Here is a 20,130-nt window from a genome sequence, read left to right as displayed (position 1 = left end):
TAGAGTATTAGCATTGGATTGACTAATGTTGTGTTTAGATATTGAGATAATTTTAGATGATTTATGAATAATAGAATTTTATGGGTTTCATTAAGATATATTTAAATGTATGAAATATATTGATATATGTGTTTAAATGTATGAAGTATGTTGAGATATGTTTAACTTTTTAATAAAAATTAATTATTTTTTTGGTCATATTTTACAAATCTATTAGTTATTTTTTATTTTTTAATCAAATAATATATATATTAATTATCATAATTTATAACGCCCACGATTTTTTCTTTTGAAACATAACAGTTATCTCGTTCATTTAATTAAATTATTATTGTTATTATTTACTTATATTATCCCTTATTATTATTTGTAAGTTAGAATCTAACAATAGATGTCAAAAGTTTTATGAAATTGTTAGTTTAATTTTGTACAAATTCTTCTTGTAAATTGTACCGTTCACTAGGTGAAATAAGAATAAAAAATCAAGACGACCTTGGTATAGTTGAGGGTCAAATTTGAACCTCTTTCAATTAGTGTAGTTGAAAGGTAAGATAATGCCATATTGCCTTATCCTATGCCATTCAATATTGGCTTCCTTTAGAATGGGTCTCATTAATCTTTTGTTAAGTCAATGTCAGTGTTTTTAGAGATCATAACGAAAAGTTAAGATTTCGTAAATGAGATGAGATGAAAATTGAATAAAATATTATTAGAATATTATTTTTTAATATTATTTTTATTTTAAAATTTAAAAAAATTAAATTATTTATTATATTTTATATGAGAGTTTAAAAAAATTATAATAATAAAATAAGATGAAATGATTTATATTATCCAATCAAATCTAAGTGAAAAAATATATAAAAGAAATATCATTTCGAAAATAATAAAAAAATATTTTAAAATCTAGTGAGAAAGGATTAAATGCAAAACGGAAAACAACCATATTGGGAGGGGAATTGAATGCATATCTACTAAATACAAAGAAAAAGTGGAAGAGACAGTCATAAATTAAGTCCTTAAAAGAGTTCTGAAATTCTGAAAATGATAGTGTTAGGTTTACTATTCTATTATTATTAATTTATTATCAAAAAGTATTTTAAGTTTTTTTTATTAATTTTTTTAAGTATTTTTTTAATATCTTTAATTATTAAAAAAAAATTAAAAAAATATATATTTATTAATATACATTTCTTTAATCATTAAGTAAAATTAAAAAATTAAAAAAATTAAATATAAAAGAGTAATAAATAGATAATAGTAAGATAATAACTGTATCATTATTCTTTTAAAAATAGTGCAAGAAATAAGAGTGAGATTCAAAAAAAAAATCAATAGAATAATTGGAGGAAACTAGCACGACACGTGGAGGATGTCGTGACTCTCAAAGAAAGTTGCATGAAAATAGTGCATGGTTACACTATCATTGCTCCCTTCAGAAACTAATGGATAGGAAGTGGGCCCTTTGCCCAATGCCGACCTCTCTCTCTCTCTCATTCTCACCTCTGTGACTCTGTCTATCAGTACCAGTCGTTAAATGAGCTCAACACAAAGCACGAAGAGACTGCAGGAATTAAAGGAATGTCAATTTTCCACGCTCTCTGAGAAGCTTCAGTTAGAAAGAGATAGATAGAGAGAGAGAGAGAGAGTGATGGGTGGGGTGACTTCATCGATGGCTGCAAAATTTGCATTCTTTCCGCCAAACCCACCATCCTACAAACTGATTACTGAAGGTGTAACTGGCCTTCTGCTCCTGGACCCCTTTCCTCACCGCGAGAACGTCGACGTTCTCAGGCTGCCCACCCGCCGCGGCACCGAGATCGTGGCCGTTTACGTCCGGCACCCTATGGCCACCTCCACCCTCCTCTACTCCCATGGAAATGCCACTGATATAGGCCAAATGTACGAGCTTTTCATCGAACTCAGCATCCATTTGCGGGTTAATCTCATGGGGTACTGCATACCTACCTCCTTTCTCTCGTGCCTTTTGTCCCATTTTCACGTTTGTTTTTGTCTGTGATTGGTATATATTATTCTGTATTCAAGATGACTTAGCGATACCCATATCACATTTCTGTGAGAATTTGAGTTTCTTCGCGTAGAACGAAAGGAAATTATTGTGTAAAACTAGGTGCATAGTATGTGTGTCTGAGCAGGTTTGCATTGACGCAGAGTTTTTTTTTACTATGTGAAAGGGGCTGATATCTGTTTTAAATATGGAGTTTGAGATTATATAGGGATTGAAGTGGAACGTGTCTCCATCGTTCGTAGTATTGGCTGTACTGTGGTAGGGCAGGGATTGGGTTAGGTCTGAGGTCTCTCCGTTTTCTTTTCAGTTTTTCTTTTTCCTTTTAATTTGTTCAATGCATGCGTGGATTTGATTCTTTAACAACCTTTGTTTGTGATGTTTTTCTGGGGTTGTTTGCGTCCTTGGTCCAATTGGAAAATGGAGATTCGTAGTGAAAATCGAAAGATCTTAGGATGAAATCATTCGTCTGTCTTTAGCTTAATGATTGATCCAACAAGAAAGTTGAGAAATGGGGATCTTTACAGTAGCAATACCATTAATTGATAAGTACAATGTTTTTTTTTTTCTTTTTATGAATCAATGGATCGTACTTACAATGTTTGCTGGCAGAAAGCTTAATGAATTGATCCAACAACAAAGTTTGATGATTGGTGAGAGAAGCTTTGCCATTAAAACTAGATCCAACTTTAGCTTTCATTTTTAATTTTTTGGTTAAATTCTTGTTGGTCCTGGGTTTAGTGGGCAAGAAAATAAATGAATTTTAAAGAAGTTGGTGAATGCATCTTATTTGCATGGTTGAGCAAGTGTTTTGATTTATTTTGATGATATATTTCAGTTTTAGCTTTTTTCATTTTTTTTTTCTGCATTTGATTTTGGCTTGGTTTATTTGACTTAACGCCCCGCCCCGTGTGTTCTACTTCCCTGTTTATGTAATTTTGATATTAATTTCAGTTTCAGCTTCTAATACACCTCTATAAATTAGAAATACTTTTACTTATTGTTTCTAGTTGAGCAGGATGCATTTAGAAGCTGAGTTAAATAATGTCTATTGGTTCTGTGTTGTAAAGAAAGGTTTATTGCTTAAAGCAGGGCATTGCCAAAGTAGCAAAAACAAGGCTGAAATGAGCATTGCTAGTTGTGAAATCACCACTTGTCCCAAAGCTTAAGCTGATGGGAAGAGGTAGATTTTATTATTTATTTTAAATTTTAACACTCTCCCTCACGTGTGGTGAGGGCTAGACTCCTCCTCAATGGGTAGCCCAATACGTGGAATATTTAACTAAATGGGGTAGAATGTAGAGTCATGGTTCGAACTCAGGACCTCTGCTCTGATACCATGTGAAATTATCACTTGTCCCAAAAGTTTAAACTGATGGGAAGAGGTAGATTTTATTATTTATTTTATATCTTAACATTAGCCTTAACTGTAGAGAAAAGCTTCCTAGTTTTGTATAAAAGTCATAATAATCGAGTATTTTTTCTAAGGCCTAACCATCAAAATATGTGTGTTGGTACCATAAAGTCATAAATTACAGTTTCCATATTTATTATATGATGTCCCTCTTACAGTTTCTATTTTTATAATGTGATTTCTCTCATACAGCAGAATTTATCTAAGTTGGAGGCAACTGACTTCCCATTAAACTTCATACTTTGAATATACTCTCAATCACCTTAGTAAATTATGCAGGTATGACTACTCTGGCTATGGGCAGTCATCAGGAAAGGTATTAACGGCAGCATGAAAATATAAATGGAAACATGAATTTGTTTCTAGTGCTTTTGTCATTAAACAAGATTCAAGCTTTGAATCTCATGTCTTTCTGCAGCCAAGTGAGCCAAACACCTATGCAGACATTGAAGCAGCATACAAATGTCTTGAAGAGAACTATGGGGCAAAGCGAGAAGACATAATCCTTTATGGCCAATCTGTTGGAAGTGGCCCCACTTTGGATCTTGCTGCCCGTTTGCCTAAACTAAGAGCTGTTGTTCTACATAGTCCTATACTATCAGGGTTAAGGGTCATGTATCCTGTCAAGCGCTCGTACTGGTTTGACATCTACAAGGTTAAGTTCTTGATTGTTGATCTATATCAATGCTTTCATTAATAGGTTAAATACTAATTTAATCCCATTGTTTTGCTGCGAACTCTCCAGGTTTCAAAGACATTAATTCGGTGTGTCATTTTGAATCAAAATAGTCCTGTCGCCCATCTGTTTTTGATAACCCTAACGAGAAATTAAAAACCTGTTTTTTATTAGGAAAAAAAGAACTGGAATCTTTGAAAAAACACTTAGGATTTGAAAAAAATTTAAAATCTTAAGAAGAACATGTGCACAAAAAGGCTAGAAAACTAGATAAACAAGACCTAAGATTTAAAAAAATAATAATTAAATGTCAAGAATAAAAATTAGAAATTAAAAAAGGAGGGAAGGGTGGATGGGATGTTACCCTTTGCTCACTGCATCCTTCAGTTAAGAAAACATCACCTTTTTATTTAGACATTTCTTAAGAATTTATAGTTTTAGTTTTAAGGCATGTTTGGACATTTGGAGTATCTCATAATTTTGTAAATAATAGTGAAATGGTTTGGGTGAAGATGTTTTATTGGGTTTTAGGAAATGAGAGAAAAAAGGTTCAATAAAAATATTATGAAGTTAAAAAATTGTTTGAATATAATTTTTGAATATAATTTTTGTTTTGAAGTTTGTTAAAGTTGTATTGATTTTTGTGTTTGAATAATGATTAGGTAATGATTAGATGAAAAAGTTGTAATGTTGAAATTAAAAAATGTTTTGTGTTTGAGTGATATTTGGGAATGAAATTATGAGTTTTGAGAATTCTCATAGTGTCCAAACATGCCCCTTAGTTTGTATTAATTCTTTCTTTAAAAAATTTCGATCCTATTTTTTTTTTTCTTATAATTTTTTGAATTTTAAATTTTCATTATTTAATTTTAGATTGTTCTTACAAGAAGTTTTTTAATCTGATGTGGAATTATAACACACTTGAATGTGTGCTGGCAATTTTGGAGAGTAATTTGGAATCGAGAAATGATGTTCTTCATCTTTGATGTCGTCATCCTTGTTCACATAAGTGGTTTTATATGTCAACTATTTGAATGAACAACCACTTGAAATGTGCCATATCTCATCAAATGTGACTTAGGATGACAAAATGAAGAATGAAAAGTAGCATTGCTCTTTCGATTCTATTGGTATTGATGTGGTGTGCTGTTCGTGTTATCGATTGCAGATGGACAGAGTGATCCTTTTAGTGCACAATGAAAAATGTCCTTAGGACTGAATAAGTATCTAACCCTTTGTAATTGACCAAAAAAAAAAAAAAAGAGAGAGAAAAATCTAACCCTTCATTGATTGTTGTTATACATAAAAAAGAGTTTTGCAGCTTTCTGTGTCTGAATACCATTTGAAATTTATTTTGTGCAGAATATTGACAAAATCCCATCTGTAAGGTGCCCTGTGCTTGTAGTTCATGTAAGTTTCAAAAACTTAATATCTTGCATTTGCCATCTCATAAAAGTGATTATAGGAATGTTAATGTGATTTATTTAGTGGGACATGCTTCTTCTATTAGTTTTTATTTTTATTTTTTCTTGTAGTTGAAAATATAAATCTACATTTTTTGCACCTAAAATTTTATTTAATACAACAATATTAAAGAAATATTTGATTATATCAGAATCCACCTTTTGCTTATAGAATAAATCACAGCACATTTAAATAATTAAAAGGAGTATATTTATATTTTGTGAGCAAAATGATTAAAAGGAGTAACAAGAATCAAGAAAGAAACCTTAATATATTATTCTTATTCATGCTTTGGCCCCTATTTTTAATTAAAAACTTTTTGAAATTGAGCATGTCTTTCTTGGAAAATGGACATGTTGTGATAAATGAATGGTGAGCAGAAGAAATGATAGAAGGGAAATGATAGACACACAACCATTTTTACGAAATTTTATACTAGAAACATTTTTATAAAATAACTTATGAAAGTAATATCACTTTATATAATTATCATCGTTTTAAAACATAGTTATATAAAGAATAATAAAAAAATTGTGCGCGTATCGTAGAGTTGAGTAAGGGTGTACACCTTTCGGTCCAGATTGGACCGAAAACTGTACCGGTGGGTTTTGATCCCACAAATTGTGGACCGAAGAAATTCGGTCCGGTCCCGGTGTCTATAAATTTTGGACTGGACTGGAGTAAACTATATATATATTTAAAATATTTTTAATAATTTAATATATTATTTTTATGTAGTAATTATATAAGTTAATGATGTAATTTTCATCTAATTTATTATTTTTGACCATATAAAATATAAAATAATATATGTTATCAATTAATAATAAATCATAAATCATGTGATAATTTATATCATTATATGTAAACAGTTAATACATCATACATTCATACATATTCTACTATTTACACTTAATTAAAATAATTAGGTCATTCTTTTTAAATACCTAAGTTGCAAGCAAGCATGAATATTCTATGTATAATGAAATTATTTGATATTCATTAATCATATATAAAATGTATGACATTATTAATCATTATGCATACTAAAGAGTAAAATTTAAGTTAGTAAGTAGTAACTATCAACACCATAAATATAATTATAGTTAAATATTTTTTTATTGACTTAGTTACATAATCCACATTAATAATTCACTTAATTTTAATTTTAGTAATTTAAATAATTTTTTTATTAATTTATTTGCAAAAAAAAAAAAACAAAATAATTTGGCCGGACCGGCTGGACCGGACTGATATACACTCATAAGACTGAGCACTGACAGTTTCGGAGTAGGAGTGCCTACCTTTGACTCCGACTTAGATTTTTATAGCCTTTGATCTGACTCTGATTCTGATTTGTCAGAGTGGAGTCGGATTTGGACATTTTATTGGATTTTTTTCTTAGCCCATTTGAAATTTTAATTTGGAAATTTTGGGCTCTCACTAATCAGTTTGGTCTTCCATATTTCAGTTTTTTTTTAAATATTATTTCAAATTTATTAAAAGATAACCAAAATTGCAAAAATAAATCATTCATACAAATTAAAAATATATAACCAAAATTACAAAGCTAAATCATTCACTAGAATCACTACAAGTTAAAAAAATAACCAAAATTACAAAACTAAATCATTCACTAAAATCACTACAAGTTAAAAAAAATAACCAAAATTACAAAATTGAATCATTCACTCAATACAAGTTAAAAAAAATAACCAAATCTAGAACTAATTTACTACAACAAGAAGTTACAAACTTCCAAGCCAAAGCTAAAACCTTAAAAGCCATCAAATATTGTTAGTTGTTCCCAACTACAACAAACAAAGCAATTTAAATTCCATGTTATTGTCTCATTACAACAACAAACATAACCAAATAAAGTCAACAACATCCATCATCCATCATCTATCCTCCCAAATTATCCAACCAACCCATCATTCATCAACAAGAAGTTCTCATTCCAATAACAAAAGAAAAAACAAAAACAAATAAGTTGTTCCCATTCAACAAAAGAACCAATAAAGTGAGTGCCATTCCAAGCTGCGCCTGAAGAAAAAAGAAAAAAATTAGTGAGGAATTAAGATATCACGGAATTTTATAAAAATAAAGAAAACAAAATTGAACAAACAACAAATTACACAATTTCACAAATGCACCTCAAACCTCAATCTATAGTAAACTCGTCATACTGGTAGTCAATTCTACATCAAGATATTAAAATATAAGAAATTAGTATAAAAAAAATGACAAATCACGATATATAACAAAACTAATTAAATTTGAAATATATTACCTGAGTCTAACTTATAGCTTTCTACATCATCAATTATATCTAAATAGTTTTGACTCAAGCATATGAGAGTGGATTTCAACCAGTTTTGCGTACACACGAGCCTCCACAGTTTTAGGAGTCAAAGAACTTCGAAACGGATCCAGGATATGGCCTCTTGTGCTAAATGTTGATTCAAATGTTACGGTGGTGATTGGAATGACCAAGATATCTCTTGCCATTATAGCAAGAACTGGATATTTAGTGGAGTTGACCTTCCACCAGATTAAAATATCAAAACTCTCTATAGGGATCTCAACATCCTCTAACAAATACCATTCTAGCTCCGACTTACAGTCCATCAAGCGTGCTGATTTCCGCTCTTTATGGAAGTTTCTCAAAAAAGCCAAGGGATCAATTGAAGAGCTACTCCCCATTGAGATATTATGAGTGTCAGAAATACTTGACTTAGACCCACATTTGTATTCACCACCAAACGTAACATATTGTTTATACAAAAGTTTCATATTCCTCTTGAGGATTTCAACAAATTCCTCACATTTCTCATCGCCCATTGTTTGATTAAACCAATATGCTTGAGTAACCAACTTGTACTACATATCAATAATAGTAGCAACAAACAACTTATTTATCTTTCCAAGATCCCCTCAATATTATATCATATTTTGTTTTCATTCTAAAGGCCATTGCACTCAAGCATCGATTAATATTGTCATAAAAACTATTCAAGTTGACATGAATGTTAATGAGCTCTTGAAAATACAAATTCGCAGTGACATAATGTAGTAGAAATACGCAATGTGACATCATAAAATACTCTTAGAAACTTTGAAAAGTTTTCTCTATATTAAAAGTTTTGTAATATAGAGAAATGCTAGTATGCCTTCTCATTTTGTCCCCTCATTTTGACCGCTCATATATTTATTTATTTATTAATTTTATTTTTTCTTAATGGTTACAGAAGTGACTATTAGTGTATTGTTATATATATATTTTTTATTTTTTAAAAATATTTAAATATGTTTAAAAAAAAAAGAAAAAGAAAAGAAAAGCAAAGTGCAAATTGTACTAGGCCATAGAGTAGCACCACTCAAAGAGCAAAATAACTGAAAGTGTATTAAATTTAATATAAATTGAAGGCACCTAGAGGACTGAGATCCATAAGATAAAAGCTATATGTAAAAGGAGAAAAGCAGCATCTTTTTTGCAGCAGAAGTGATGGGATGACAATGTGTAGTCAACCTCAACTCAAGTCTTTTGAATAGAGATGTCTTTGTTTGGTAGATGAGAAACTGGTTTTCTTAATTTACAAAATTTAATGATACTGCAAACTCTTGCTTTCACTTTTATCTGTTTTTTTTCTTCTTCACAGATTACAACATCTTAAATGTACATGCATTGATATGCCTGCTAGCTTCTGTAGAACTACTTTCATTTGAAGTTTGAAGTTCCAGAAAAGTAATTTGAGGTTTAGACGGTATTTTTCTTCTGTACAATGCTTGGAACTTCATTGGGAGAACATCATTGATCATAAGTAGTTCAAGAAAATACTTCCTATAAAACACTGCTACAAATGTGAGGTTTGGACATCTTTGCAATGTCAAATGAAAATATAACTTACTGCGAGACCCATTAATACAATTTTAAAGAAGTCGAAATGCCAATACATTTTAACGTTATCGGATGTGATAGATCAAAACATGCTCCTCGGATGAATCAACTTTACATCACACTGCATTCTTTCATGTAGAATTGGTGAAAGATTAAGATTTTTTGGTGAAAGACAATCATATACTTATGTAACATGAACATGTTGCATTTGCATGGATTTCAACATTCATCCTCATTAAAATAGAAAGAGAAGTGCTTCGTATATAAATAGATGTTATGAAAATAAATTTATAAATTAATGTGATTTAATATTAGATGTGAGATTGTTTATAGATCCGATGTATTACAAAAAGTCAAGGTCACTTTATAAATTTACGTCTTTTCCAAAATTCTAGATGTGACACTTTCTCAACAAGAAAATATTAATTGTTTCATTTGATATGTATTTCCTTTCTAGTTGTTTCCGGTGGGACATTGGACAATCTCAGAATAAGTATGAAAACAATCTAATTCGATATCTTGCCCGGATTGTGTTGTTGTACTGCAGGGAACTGCCGATGAAGTTGTCGACTGTTCTCACGGCAAGCAGCTCTGGCAACTGTGTCAGGAGAAGTATGAACCCTTATGGATCAAAGGAGGAAACCACTGTGATTTGGAGCTTTTTCCTGTATACCTTAGGCATCTAAAGAAGTTCATCTCCTCGGTTGAAAAGTCACATTCACGTCGGCATAATGCTCCGACCAGCCGCACAGACAGACGTCATGAACGCTACTCCAGATGGAGTACCGATCACTGCTTGGAGGCTCCTAGGAAGAGTACTGATCATTACTGGAGAGAGAGACCGAGGAACAGCATCGACAGGTCTGAAAAATTTAGAATCATTCAAGACTACAGCTTCAAGTCTCAAAACAATTTGGACAAGTCGAGAATGTCGTTTGACCAGATTGAAAGGTCGAGGAGAAGCGTGGAGTTATGCCATGAGAAATCTAGGAGAAGCATTGACCAGCAGCTGGAGAAAGCTCGGAAGAGCGTCGACTGGTTGGATAGGATTCGAGCTGAGTAGAGGTAGACATGTTTTCTCTGCAACGAATTTTGTGCTCTGAGTTCGTTCTTGGGGAATAGGGATGGAGAAGGAAACCAAAAAAAAAAAAAAAAAAGAAAAAAGAAATCAACGACAGAAAAATGATTGAGAAATTATTTTCTGGTTTTACTTATGTTTTCAGAAGTTTGTTATCTTGAAGCTCCAGTGAGTGTATCGTGGATTGAGGTGTCTTGGTTTGGCTACACAGTTTAGATGAGATGAGATAAAATGTTTTTGTTGAAAGTTGAATAAAATATTATTATAATATAATTTTTATTTTGGATTTTAAACAGTTAAATTCTTTATTATATTTTGTGTAAGAATTTAAAAAAATTATAATAATTATATGAGATGAGATACTTTGATTTTATGTAACTAACCAGCCATTTTTCTAAGATTATTGTTGTTGGCAATAGAAGAGTTCTTGTGGTCGTGTTTTTTGTGATCAGTATCTTTCGTTGACAAGGGAAGAATTCCAAGGTATTTTGCTTAAAAATGGTTGTTTTTAAAGATTTTTTAATATTATTAAAAAATAAATTTATAAATTAACTTGATTTTAATATGATACGTTATATTGTAAATATATTTTTATTGTAAAATAAATATAATATATTAATTTGTAGATTTATTTTTGTGTGATCTATATGTAGAAATTTTATTTTTTTCCTCCAAAACTTCTTAAAAATATATTCCCCTTTTGTGCGAACAGTTTTATCTTTACTTCTTTTCAAATTTAATCTCTATTTTTTATGTAATTATTTATCTCGATTCTTGTGAAAAAAAATACAAATTTTTAGCACCTTAAATAGTTCATTAAACAAATTTTAATTTTACAAAGACCTAATAAAAATACATTTCAAAGAATTCTCATTATTTTTACCAAAAGCAATATAAATTTATCCCAATTTTTTAAATTTTGAATACTTTGCCCTGAATTTAGAGCGAAACAAAATGAATACAAATTTTTTTAGTCTTATTTTAAAAAAAAGTTTATTCTTATTAGTCACTATTCACCACTTCACACTTTATAAAAAAATTACAAGTATAGAATGTGTGAGTGAATAGTAATTGATGGATAATAAACTTTTATTTTAAATAAAAGGTATCTTTTTAAATATTATTTGATAAAAATACTCTTAATTTAAAATATAGTAATATAAAAGGAATTATACATAAAATGATTTAATATAGTAATTTAAAATGCCGTTGCTAATTCTTGTTCGGATACATGTAAAATTGTATAGTTTTATAAGATTCTGCCTAATTAATCAAAATTTAAAAAAGATTACGAGACTTTTGGATTGTAATCAAGCCAAGATGAAATACCCAGGAAGGAAAAGAAAATAAATAATTGTTAACAATTCCAATCCATTCACACCCCACGCTCGACATGTTATTATTTTTTGCTAGTGTTCACTTGTTTGCCACGTAAGGTGTGGGATAATAAATAATAACTAAGTCTGTAAATGGTTCGGTCCGATCCTGTCTGGCAATAGACTGAATATTTTCGATTCATCGTTTTTTCAGGCCGGACCGGACCGAACACCCAAAGGGACCGGACCGGTCCAGTCTAGTCGGTCCGGCCTAATTTTTTTTTAAAAATAATTAATAATAAAAAAATTTATTTAAAATACTAAATTAAATTAAGTGACTTATTAATATGGATTATGTAACAAACTCAATAAAAAAAATATTTTATATGGTCAATGATAATAAATTAGATGAAAATTATATTATTAATTTATATAATTACTAAATAATTAACTAATTGATATTATATATTAGTTAATTCATAGAATATTAACAAGTGTTAATAATATATTTAAAATTTTATATTGTTAATAGTGATAGGTTAGATGAAGATATATATAAAATATTGTTAATTTATATAACATTAACAAGTATTAATAATATATTTAAAAATTTGTATTGTTAATTGTACAATTATTATATATAAAATATATATATTTTTATTTTTTATTCGGTCCGGTCTGGAAAAATCCTGGACCGTAGACCAAACCGAAACTTTTCGATCCTCTAAAATGTGAACCAGACCGAACCGGTCTAAGTTTCAGTCTGGTCAATCCGTTCATCACCCCCTACTTATGGTAACTGAGAGGTAGATTAATTCTTTTAGCAAAACCCCAATTGGGAAACTGAGGAAGAAATGTCATTTTTTTGGGAGAAGAGATTATTAGATACAAAAAGAGACAGAGAAATAGAAAAATGCCCCCATGCAGGATCGAACTACAGACCTTCAGTTTACAAGACTGACGCTCTACCACTGAGCTATAGGGGCTGACTTACGATGTCTTTATAAAATATATATTCGAGCGATAATTTGCGCGCGGCATCCTAATTCACCGAAACCGAAACGAGAAGCAGGCCTTTTTATTGGAAAAATTCGAGAGGGGTGGGTTTCAAATTTGCCTCTCTCTCTCTCTCTCTCTCTCATCGTGCTAGCTTCTTATGGAGGACGCCAACACCTTCGATCCGGTAAAGTCTCAAATTCTAAAGTTGTTATTTCATTTCCAGATGTTTGGATTTCTGTTCAGAACTGTGCATCTGACACTTTGTTCGTTTAATAAATTTGATATGCGTACAGGACCTCGTTCATGCCATTTTTAAGCTCGTGTGGAACAGAAGAGCCCTCGGTTTGATACTCTATCTCTCTCTATCTCTTTGTCTACACTCATTTCAAATTTTAGTTTGACATTCGCATCCATTTACAGAGCGAGAAAGGAACGAAGGCGCTGATGCTTTGGATATCCAGGTATTATTATTCGCTTTGTACTTTCGTTACATTTCATTTGGGGATTTGTAGTGATTCCGTTTGCCATTGAAGTTTCGCACTGGAATACTATAATTGAATTTTCTCGCGATGTTCAATATCTGCTTATGAAAGTCGTTGGGTTAAAAATCTTGCCGTCTCTCAGTGTTAAATTTCATTCGACGGTTTTTTTATTTTGGAAAAATTTGTACATGTTATAATGAGAGGAAAAATTGTGCTGAGGCCGAACCGATTGGTTGGGGGTAAGGAGTCAGGTTGATAATTGTGTCAAAATGGTAGCTAATAACTCAAATCTAAATAACTTGTTATTTTGGTGCTTTCAGAAAAAAATAGTGTTACCATAAAGCTTTTGCTATCTTTTTTATGAGCTATGTTCTTGCGGTGATGTTGTTATATGCTGCTGAACTGTGGAGTGTCTGTTTGGTTGGTGCAGGTTGGTGCAGGAGCATCGAAAAAGAATCGGCCGACATATGGTATCCTATTGATGGGTTCTTGTGTTTATAATGGATAGATATTTTTGTTTGATTGGCATTCGTGTAGGTTTAATGGTTACCAAATCATTTTAAATGTCATTCTTTTGTATTCAACTTTCTTGATGCAGCTAATGCAAATGCACTCAAGCTGAGCTGTGAACTTCTCCGAATCTTTATCACAGGTTCACCAAACTAAAATGAGATCTTAACACTTTGTTTAAGCCATAGATGTGGCTAAGTTGGCATTTCAATTTTAGAACGCTACTGATGAAGACTTTACCTTGATGTAGAGGCCGTGCAGCGTGCTGCTACGATTGCTGAAGCAGAGGGTGTTAGTAAAATTGAAGCAACTCACTTGGAGAGGATTCTCCCTCAGTTACTTTTGGATTTTTAAGGTATTATGGGAAATGCATTTTTTGGGTCTTAGTCTCTTCGGCTGCTCTCTTACCTGCTCAGATATTGGAGATTATAACTTTGTTTTGTTTTGTTTTTTTGATTTCTTGTAAAAGGCAATGCAACTTGGGAGTAGTAGTACAATGTAATGTTTGTGTTAAATAGAGCACCGAATGCACTGTCTGTTGCATGAGTTGGACAACTTTGCAGATCAACCCGATATAATTCTAGTCCACAATGATTAATTTTTGTACTGCTTCCGTTGGTCTTATGTCTGCACTCCACGCATTTGAATCTTTGATCTTCCATCTAAAAGGTAGGATTGTTCCCCACTGTCCATGAATTGCATTGTAGCAAATTAATATGACTAGTGCACCATAATAAATGCAGTTTTGATACCAACAAAATGCTGTTAGAATTCTACTGGTACCACTCAAATTGAGCTTGGTTTAAAACCATGTATCTCTATACAGTATGGTAGCAAGCTTCTCTTTGGGTGGTTTCTTTGAGATAATCATGCTTCCATAGTTCCATGTGGATAGCTTTCGTTGATTGATTGAGCTCTTTTACTACTGTTTGTTGAAAGCACAAATAGAAACTGAAACTTCATTACCTAAAAAAGTCTCAATGTAGAACTCAGTCCACATGAAAGAAGAGAGGAAATATCAGCATGAACTGAAATCGAAAGTTGAGACCACATGGTTGCTGTGGATATTATAAATGATCTACTAATTTCCAAAGACTTACAGTTGATGCTTACTTGCATAGAAAATACGACTAACAGCTTTCAAATCTTCCTGGAGGTTTACCTTGCTTAGCAGTAATAGAAAAAAGCTTTATTTAAAATTCATGATATTTGTATAGCCGATAGAACTTATGAATTTAGTCTCAAGGCTGTAAAATTTTGCACTGGATTATCTCTCCTCATGAGCAATGTCCTTGTGTGATCGTTTTCTTATCATGATCGAGATTGAATATGCTGCTTTTATTTTTTTGAATAATTGTTTAACAGCAACAGAGGTGAAGAATTTTGATGTCTTCTTTCATATACTGGATTATTTGATCAGTATGCGAGTGAAAGTGGTGACAGAAGTGGCCTGCCATTGAGATACTGAGTTGTTGCCATTCATCTTGATAAAGCTAGTAGTGCATCTCATTGTTTTTATGATCCCATGTATAAAATGAACTTGCAATAGAAATTCATCTGTAAATGACCCTCAAGGCTGTGTAATTTAGGAAATAAAGATATCTTTCATGATCCTTAAAATAACTGTATTGCTTAGAAACAGAGTGTATTACTAATGCATGGAGAAGTATGTAATTGAATTATTAGGTCCTGTGTCTAAACCATGAGGAATTTGAAAAATGGGTAAATTTCCTGGTTTGCATTTTTTTGAAGTATGCATAACCGGAACATGCTTAATCATCAGGCCTTTTCCTCAACTTAATCGCAGGCCTTTTTCTTTTTCGTCAAGTGAACCTTCTGATCAGTTCTACCATCTATTTTCCTGATAGAAATGTCATTTTTGTTTTGTTCACACAATGTTGGTCGACTGGTCATCCTGTTCGAACCGTTGAATTATGTCTTGTTCTAATCTTCTTTAGTAATATATGCTTATGACCCTGTTTATTATACTCTTCGCATGATTGACGCATGACGGAAAGATGGGCCAAGATTTTTTGAGAGGAAAGGTTAAAAGACTGACAAGCAGCAAGAATTGTGAAGCTGAATTGGTTGTTAAAAAGATAGCAAACATAGCCTTTTTCATTTAAAAAGGAAATGACAGATCTCACACATGGATGATGGAACTTTCATTTTGCTTTGGAGTTATCTTTTTGGTGAGTTAAAAACATTAACTTCTGTTTGGATTGTCCAATATAACAAAGAATATGTAAATGTCTATCTGTCCTTGGAAGTTGGAAAAAAAACTAGAATATGCAAGTGTCTATTTGTCCTATGGATATATTTCTCTAATAGCTGCATTTGTTAGTCTATCTATTTAAATTCAACGTGAAGTGATCTTTTCTTTTCCTAGGTGAGTGGAAGCATTCAGATACGAATTATGTAGAAAATTGGTATTTACAATCTTTTCACTTGTATGTTATAAAGTTTTTTTTCCACTAGACAGTTAATTAGAAACAAATATGGAAACATTGGATGGAGTGCTTACCAGTAATACGGACTTTTGAAAGAAATTAGGTAAAATGATCCTTTATGAGCAATTATACTTGTAGCCAAGTAGTGCAATTTATGCCATACCAGAAAGACAACATGCTGCAATATTGAGATATAATTGATCTACTTAAACATTCATTGTTTGTCACATGCATAATTATTCTTGATCATCCTGACGCTTATCCTTACATGCATACTTAATGCTTGATCTGAGACAGCATACACCTAATGTCCTTGCTGTTAGGCCTTTGCTTTGGGTCCTCTAGTGTACAGAAACAAGCAATCTTCAAAACTAAGAGCATTTGGTCCTCAAATCCATTTCCCAGAAGCTTTGAGTCAATTGCTCGTGTAGGATTCTCTGATGTCATCACATTCGTCATCCATTTAATCAAGCTCATCTCATTTGTCTCTTGGAAAAACTGATCAGATGGGAGCTTTCCCATCACCAAGACCCCTAGCATCACCCCAAAGCTGTAGATGTCACACCTGTCTGTGAACTTCAGTGTTTGGTGGTATTCCGGTGCTATATAACCAACAGTTCCGGCAACATTGGAAGTTGAGATATGCGTATTAGCATCGGGCATTGCTTTTGCAAGTCCGAAATCCGCAATTCGAGCTTCCATGTCATCATCTAGCAGTATATTTGCCGGCTTGAGATCTCTGTGAATTATTCGTGGGCTGTGGCTCATGTGAAGATACTCCAGCCCTGCTGCAACTCCCAGTGCAATCCTGTGTCGAGCAAGCCAGTCCAATTCTTTAATCCCTCTTGAAACATCATTCAGCATGTCCTGTAAACTACCATTCTTCATGTGTTCATACACAAGGAGATGGCAATCAGGGCGACTCAGATGGGCCAACAGAGGAAGAAGATTCCGGTGTCTAATTTGACCGACCGTGTTTATCTCTGATCGAATTTGACGCATTTTCTTGTTCAGAAGCTTACTGTCTTCCTCTGTCAATTCTGCCGCATCTTTTGGAGGTTGAGTTATCTTCTTTATGGCAATCATTTTCCCGTTGCTTCCTGGCAATTCAGCCTTGTAAACCTCTCCACAACCTCCTCTTCCTATGATTTCCAACGAGGCTAGGCCATCTTCTTTCTCCAAGAATGCTAAGTCCTCTGCTTTCTTTATCAAAGGACTAAAGATTGAAGGGCTTTGTTCCTTCCTTCTACTTCTTACCGAAGCCAAGATCAGCTTAAAGAGCAACGAAAAGGCGAACCCAGATATACTTCCTACCAGTGCTCCGGCCAGAAATCCGAATATCCACCCACTTAGCTTCCTTTTATCTTTCTTGCGTTTGTGGGTTGGTACCGCCGGAGAAGGAGCTGGGCCACCAGAGGTAGCAGCTGTGCTTGCAGATGGTGCAACGGCAGAAGTAGTATTGCTTTTTCCAGTTGAATTCTCAGCCAAGATGTAACGTTTTGGAACATCGGATGCCGAGTACTCGAGCTGGTTCATCAATGGCGCTGAACCTTCAAGAAACGGGTTTCCTGAGAAGTTGACGAATCTGAGATTACGAAATGAACGAACGGATGCTGGAATTTTCCCGGTGAAGAGATTATCCGCCAGAGAGAGATTTTCCAAATTTGGAAAATACTTCAAGAAACTCAAGTCGCCAGAGAACTTATTAGAAGCGAGATTGAGGGCTCGAAGGCGTAAAAGCGAGGACAATTCGCTCGGGATTTCCCCGGAAAACCGGTTGTTCTGGAGGTCCAGAATTTCCAGTTTCCGGCAATCAACCAATTGGGATGGCATTTGGTCAACGAGCTGGTTGTGAGGAAGAGATAGCTCTTTGAGCTCAGAGAGACTACCGATCGCCGGGGACAGATACCCGGCGAGGTGTTGCGATTCAAAGACGAGTCTAGTGATTCTGAGCTCATGGATGCTGCTGTTGGAGAGCCTCCTCTCACAGAAAACACCAGGAAGTTTGCATGGTTTTGCAGAGAGGTAATGTTGAGAGTTGAGGCCCAAGTCTGTTCGGAGGATGGAGAGGGCTTTAAGATCCAAAGGGTTGAGAATCAATCTAGAATGAGCGAGGAGGAAGAAGGAGAGGAGAGTGAGAACGGGTATTTGAGCTTTACTGCAACCGGTTGCCATTTCCGGCGACGGCGAGGCAGTGGGTGTACGAGGCTCAATATAGCTCTCGTTGGTTGGCCGTCGTACAATTTTCTTGACTTTATAGGCGCCCGCCGTTTGGAAAACTTGGGATCCGGGCCCTTTTTTTTTAATAAAATAATATTATATTGACTCGTTTTTAAAAAATATAAAGTTTATTATTAAAAAATATTATTATTATTATTATTAATTTTTTATTTACGTAAATTATGTATTTAATTATTTTTTTAAAAAAATTATACAACGTTTACACAGTTAATGACTGTAAATATTATTATTTTTTAAATCTAACGTTATATTATGAAGGAGATAATACTTTCATTTGTTTACATAATCATTTATTTTTACGATATGATATGATATGTATAGATGAAAATAATAAAAATATTTTGTGGTGGATTTTTGAGGCTACGATAATAATTCGTACAAACGATCAAAATTAGAATTATTTTATATTTTTTTCTAACTCAATTATATTTTTTTTAAATAAATATTTTAAGTTAAAAAAATGTGTCGAGTGGAGGACTGTTGCAATCACCCTTAAATATATATTTAGATCAAGTGCTAAACAAACAAAGAAATGTGAAAAGTAGGGTAAGTTCGGGTTAGCAGTGGTCTTAAACTATTATTATTATTATTTTTTAACCAATAGACTGTTATATGGATTAAAGGGATGAACTTGTGAACAGTCAAAGTCTTTAATTTGGAAACTGACTTGAAACACACGTCTTTGATTTAATTTTCTAATTTTGACGAAGTGAGTTTCTAGGAAAGTCAAATGTTTGTTCTAACTTCTAACCGGTGGAGGGAGGGGGAAAGGAGGATTGTTTTGTTGGACGAAACCTATTCAGCAAAGATTGCATGTGTGCATAAATGGTATCGGACACAGCAATGGATTTTGTTTGTTAGTAATGTTAGATGGATTAGGATGTGTAAATTCCTCTCTTTTAAGGACAAATAGGAATTGTCGAACCGACTGTTTTCAACTAAAATCGGTTGAAATTGATGTAGTCAGTCGATAGTCTAAATTAATAGAAATTGATATTGATCTGTTCGATTTCAGACTGGTGAATCGACTAATATAATATTTATATTTATATTTATTTTATTCTTATATAAAATGACGCCGTTTAACTTAGTGAGTTAAACGGTATCGTTTTACACCTATATTTTAAAAATAATAATAAAAACGACGTTTTATTTAATATACCAAACAATATCGTTTTGGGCTAGGGCTTCCTCGTTTCTCTTTCTCATCTCTTAGACCTCTCTTCCCCCCCTCCGCCGCCGCCGCCTTCTTCTTCATCCGACTTTCCACCTCGCCTTGTAGTCTCATGCCTCTCTCTCTCTCTCTCTCTCATCTAGTAATCAACGAGTCAATGTCGCCATGTGTATTCTCATAACTGGTAAGTTCCAAAATTGATTTGTATGTGGTGCCTTATGAGTTTATCTCTTGTAATTAATGCATGGTGAGTTCATGTTGTATTTACACTGGTAAAACCAAAACCGATTAGAAAATCGCTGAATAGATCGGAATTGGCTTGACTGGTTTTCTCTCCCTCAGTCAGTTGGTTCAACCGATTTTATATAAATAAAAAACTTATCGGACTAGTTTCAGTTT

At 32.9% G+C, this 20,130-nt stretch overlaps 3 protein-coding genes and 1 non-coding gene across 7 annotated transcripts; 2 read left to right on the top strand and 2 right to left on the bottom strand.

Annotated features, from left to right (window-relative positions):
• The first annotated feature begins 1,481 nt into the window (after positions 1-1,481).
• On the top strand, positions 1,482-10,805 carry LOC108986706 (alpha/beta hydrolase domain-containing protein 17C-like). The gene is made up of 5 exons (XM_018959416.2): positions 1,482-1,953; positions 3,720-3,756; positions 3,859-4,095; positions 5,479-5,526; positions 10,029-10,805. Exons 1-5 carry the CDS (start codon positions 1,652-1,654, stop codon positions 10,542-10,544), a joined length of 1,140 nt encoding a protein of 379 aa, XP_018814961.1. The 5' UTR covers positions 1,482-1,651; the 3' UTR covers positions 10,545-10,805.
• A 1,984-nt stretch (positions 10,806-12,789) lies between these two features.
• On the bottom strand, positions 12,790-12,861 carry TRNAT-UGU. Its single transcript has one exon. It is a non-coding gene; the product is annotated as a tRNA-Thr (tRNA).
• A 95-nt stretch (positions 12,862-12,956) lies between these two features.
• On the top strand, positions 12,957-16,214 carry LOC108986705 (protein MHF2 homolog). Of its 4 annotated transcripts, none has more exons than XM_018959412.2 (7): positions 12,957-13,058; positions 13,168-13,216; positions 13,295-13,335; positions 13,787-13,826; positions 13,955-14,008; positions 14,117-14,221; positions 15,885-16,214. In XM_018959412.2, exons 1-6 carry the CDS (start codon positions 13,032-13,034, stop codon positions 14,218-14,220), a joined length of 315 nt encoding a protein of 104 aa, XP_018814957.1. In that variant the 5' UTR covers positions 12,957-13,031; the 3' UTR covers position 14,221; positions 15,885-16,214. The 4 variants fall into 4 exon arrangements, with proteins under 4 accessions (XP_018814957.1, XP_018814958.1, XP_018814956.1 ...); XM_018959413.2 differs by lacking the exon at positions 15,885-16,214 and adding an exon at positions 15,287-15,878; XM_018959411.2 differs by lacking the exon at positions 15,885-16,214 and adding an exon at positions 15,232-15,878.
• Positions 16,215-16,476: 262 nt separating this feature from the next.
• Positions 16,477-18,572, bottom strand: LOC108986722 (leucine-rich repeat receptor-like serine/threonine/tyrosine-protein kinase SOBIR1). The gene has a single exon (XM_018959431.2). The coding sequence runs from the start codon at positions 18,489-18,491 to the stop codon at positions 16,593-16,595; it is 1,899 nt and encodes a 632-aa protein (XP_018814976.1). The 5' UTR covers positions 18,492-18,572; the 3' UTR covers positions 16,477-16,592.
• Between the last annotated feature and the right edge of the window lie 1,558 nt (positions 18,573-20,130).

This window comes from Juglans regia, chromosome 9 (genome assembly GCF_001411555.2).
Source record: "Juglans regia cultivar Chandler chromosome 9, Walnut 2.0, whole genome shotgun sequence".
Classification (NCBI taxonomy): Eukaryota; Viridiplantae; Streptophyta; class Magnoliopsida; order Fagales; family Juglandaceae; genus Juglans; species Juglans regia.
This window is presented reverse-complemented; position numbering and strand designations above follow the sequence as displayed.